This window comes from Brassica oleracea, chromosome C9, assembly GCF_000695525.1.
Source record: "Brassica oleracea var. oleracea cultivar TO1000 chromosome C9, BOL, whole genome shotgun sequence".
Lineage (NCBI taxonomy): Eukaryota > Viridiplantae > Streptophyta > Magnoliopsida > Brassicales > Brassicaceae > Brassica > Brassica oleracea.
The window spans coordinates 14,529,452-14,533,246 of NC_027756.1; the positions used below are offsets into that span (position 1 = coordinate 14,529,452).

General features: G+C 37.4%; 1 protein-coding gene across 1 annotated transcript; it reads left to right on the forward strand.

The window, feature by feature from the left end:
- The first annotated feature begins 2,919 nt into the window (after positions 1 to 2,919).
- Positions 2,920 to 3,410, forward strand: LOC106314396 (ATP-dependent RNA helicase dhh1-like). Its single transcript, XM_013752270.1, has 2 exons — positions 2,920 to 3,172; positions 3,283 to 3,410. Exons 1-2 carry the CDS (start codon positions 2,920 to 2,922, stop codon positions 3,408 to 3,410), a joined length of 381 nt encoding a protein of 126 aa, XP_013607724.1.
- Positions 3,411 to 3,795: the final 385 nt, after the last annotated feature.

Below are 3,795 nucleotides of genomic sequence, written 5' to 3' on the forward strand. Positions count from 1 at the left end.
AAGTGTGTAGAAGTGTGTTGAAGTGTTTAAGAAAAGAAGATGGAGAAGTCTCTAGAATTAGCTTGTAGTTACCCCCTACTAGTATAAATAAGAGTGTAGAGTCCCTTTGTAACATCATCCAAGAATCAAGAAAACAAAGAGAGAAAACATTTGTAAGAGAGAGTTCTCAAAACAAAATCTTTGTAAACCCTTTCCAAAATTATAAAGAGTCTTCTTCTTAAATCTTTTAGTTGTCTAATCCCATCTTCATCTTATCGATATTGGGTAATATTCCCAACAGATTTCAAGGTAAAAAGATGTTTTGTTATCAAATATGAATTGAGATACAACGGAATTCAATGAAAATCAATAATTATATATATCGGAATACAAGAGAATATAAGATTCAAGCTTATGGGGGGCACCAAGAGAGTAGAGACCAAGCTCCCCTTCCCTCATTCTTCTCCGCGTAAACCTGGTTTTTGTAAAGATTGTAACGGGGGAGAACTTTTTCTCCGGTATGACTCCAGGGCCGGCTGAGTTAGGGGTTAATTAGGGCTTCAGTTCCAAATTCGTGTCCTCCATATATTAATAGTTAAAGGATTTAATTTTTTTATAAATTTATATTTTTCTAAGAAATTATAAATATAATAAATAAATTTGAAAATGACTAAAATTATTTGATATGTATATAGTTATTTTCATCACAAAATATAAAAAAATATTACTAATTAAATTTTAAAAATATTTTAAAGATTATCTGAATATAAATCTTAGAGGGTAAAAATTTTTTTTTTGCCTTACGGCCCATATAGTATTATGCCGTTCTGTATGAATCTTACACTGAACCGAGTTTGGAATACCTTCCAAATAATAACAAAGGATGAACCGATCATCTGTTACGATCTATCATGTAAATCACTTATGCCAAAACTCAAATTCAGACTGGTCAAATAATGATAATTTATTTTCCACAAAAATAGTATCATGTTATAAATCATGGAGTGGATTACTATTAACCAAGACCGGAAGAGAAGACCCATCAGCCATGTCTAGGCCCAGCCGCGGCCGCGACCAAGAGGAGAGAGAGAGTCGGCCACTTGGCCGACTTAGTATTAGGTCGACTGGGCTTGGACGACTTAGTATTAAGTCGTTCAGCCTTGGCCGACTTAGGATTAAGATGTTTTCCTTTTCTTGTTATCTTTAGTAGTTTTCCTATTTCCTCTTGGATTAGGTTTTGAATAATTTCCTTTTTACTTATACTTTGTAATCCTTATAAAAGAAACCTCTATTGTTCATTAATAAGTGAGATCGAATTCCCCATTCTTTTACAACATATCCAAAACTAATGAGTATACACCAAACTCGAAGAGATTCCCACGACCACACTTAAACCCTAGACACGTTCTTCGTTCATCCTTGAACCCAGACGACTCCATCTCGAATCCTTGACGTCCTCAGCTCACGTCCCAGCTCAGACGAAACCCGTCCAGCTTACGATCGCATCCGAGACAGACCCGCGTCCGTCCTCAGCTCGCGCCTGCCCCCGTCTGCGACCCGATAGGAGACATCAAGCATCCGTTCGTCTCAGCTCGAAGTTTCATATGTTCTCTCTCTCTCTCTAAAGGTGGTCCGGTTCTAAACCTCTACGAAACAAAGGTATACCGTGATCTGAGAACCTAGAAAGATCAAAACCCTAATCCATTATTATGGAAACTTTGTTCTTGATGAAACCCTAGAAATCACAAATTAAAATCTACAAATCTTATAACTAGTAACCAGAATCGATTCCATTAGAATTTGTTTGATTGATTAATTGTTCCTGATCAGAATTTAAGAAACCCTAATTCTGGAATCAAAACCCTAAACCTAAAAGAATGAATCCGAATTTAATTGTTCTTGATTGAGTGTTTGATGATCTGAGGTTTTAGGATTAATAGATTGCTTGAATAATCTAAATCAATTTAAACTCTAAAGGCCTTGAAACCTTGAAATCATATTGATTAAACCAGCAGCCTGTATTGTTTAAATTGAAACCCTAAATTCATAAATTGAATCCAATAGAAATCGGATTTGCTTAGGCTGTTTACATTACATCTAAATCTGAAAATTGAACTGCATTCGTATTGTTTAAAAACCGACCAGCATATAGAACATACGAATTCGAATCTGATTACATTTATAACGCATATGGACGTGTGGCTTTAAATCTCTCTGTCACATATAGAATCATAATTAGGATTGTTCGCACCATGGTCAAATAGATTTACATAGCCGATCCTATTGTTTAAAAACATGGCCGAATAAGGCATGCTTGTAGCCGATTTGTTTTGAATGTCTAAAGGTCGAATGATCACATTGTGAATCTGAATTTTAAATGACAATGTGATCCAGATGTCGAAAATCTCAAATCTAGACTACGCAGCCCTTAATCTCTCTGGAGATAACTATCTACAGTGGGCGCTAGATACAAAGATCAACCTGAGGTCAAAGGGACTCGGTGATACTATCATCGAGGGAAACAATGAGAATGATAATAACAAATACAGGGCGATTAGTATTATACGCCATCACCTCATTGAAGGTTTAAAGGATCAGTACTTAACAATGGAAAATCCACTAGACCTTTGGACCGCTTTACAGCATAGATATGATCACCAGAAAATGGTGCTACTTCCAAAGGCTAAATATGAATGGAAGAATCTCAGATTCATGGACTATAAGTCTGTGGATGAATACAATTCTGTATTGGTGAAAATAGTTTCAATGATGAGACTGTGTCGTGAAGAAGTAACCGAGAAGGAGTTACTTGATAAGACCTTCTCTACATTCCATTCAACGAATGTGTTGCTGCAGCAGCAGTATAGAGAGAGAGGATTCGCCACATACACTGATCTGATCTCGTGCCTACTTCTGGCCGAGCCAAATAATGAACTCCTGATGAAGAACAGTGAGATGAGACCTCCCGGATCAGAACCATTACCAGAAGCTCACAAAGCTGAAAAGAAAGATCCCAAAGAAAGCAACCACGTCTATAATGAGAGAAGAACACACGGCAGAGGCCGTGGTGGGTACAAGGGACGTGGTGGCCGTGACAATTATGCTTATTGCCGTGGATATGGAAACCACAATAACCGTGGTCGTGGTTCCAACTATGGCCGTGGAAGAGCCAATTTTGGCCGCGGTCGAGGCGGTATATCTAAGTCGTCTTACTCGACCAAATCTGTTTGTCACAGGTGCGGGATGAGTAACCATTGGCCAAGAATTGTAGAACCCCTAAACATCTATGTGAACTATATCAAGAGAGTCTTAAGAACAAGAAACCAGAAGCTCATATGGTTCACGACAATGGGTATGATGCTGATTATGATTTCGACCATGAAAAGGATGATCCAATGGATCATGAGACATCCGATTGTCTTAAAGACTAAATTCGATTTTTAGTTTTGATTGTTCTGTGATTGCTTTGGTGTTTTTATTTTTGTTGTTTGAATTTAAAATATGAAAGCTTTAAAGTTTTATAAAGTCTCTGAGATTAGAAATCTTCTTATATAGAATGAATGAGATGAGTATACTCGTGGTGGATAGTGGCTCAAGTCACACAATTCTTAGAGACAAAAGATACTTCGTCAATCTCATAATGCAAAGTGCAAACATACACACTATTGCGGGCGTGGCCGGCCTGATTTAGGGTCACGGCCAAGCTTATATATTGATGCCTAAAGGCACTCGTCTAGAGATTAAAAATGCCTTGTATTCCCCTAGCTCTAAAAGGAGCTTATTGAGTTTCAAGGATATAAGATTGAACGGTTTCCA

Coding starts and splice junctions, on each gene's coding strand:
- LOC106314396 (XM_013752270.1), top strand. CDS start 2,920: ATGAAGAACAGTGAGATGAGACCTCCCGGATCAGAACCATTACCAGAA. Junction 3,173..3,282: donor TTTTGGCCGCGGTCGAGGCG/GTATATCTAAGT, acceptor AACTATATCAAG/AGAGTCTTAAGAACAAGAAA.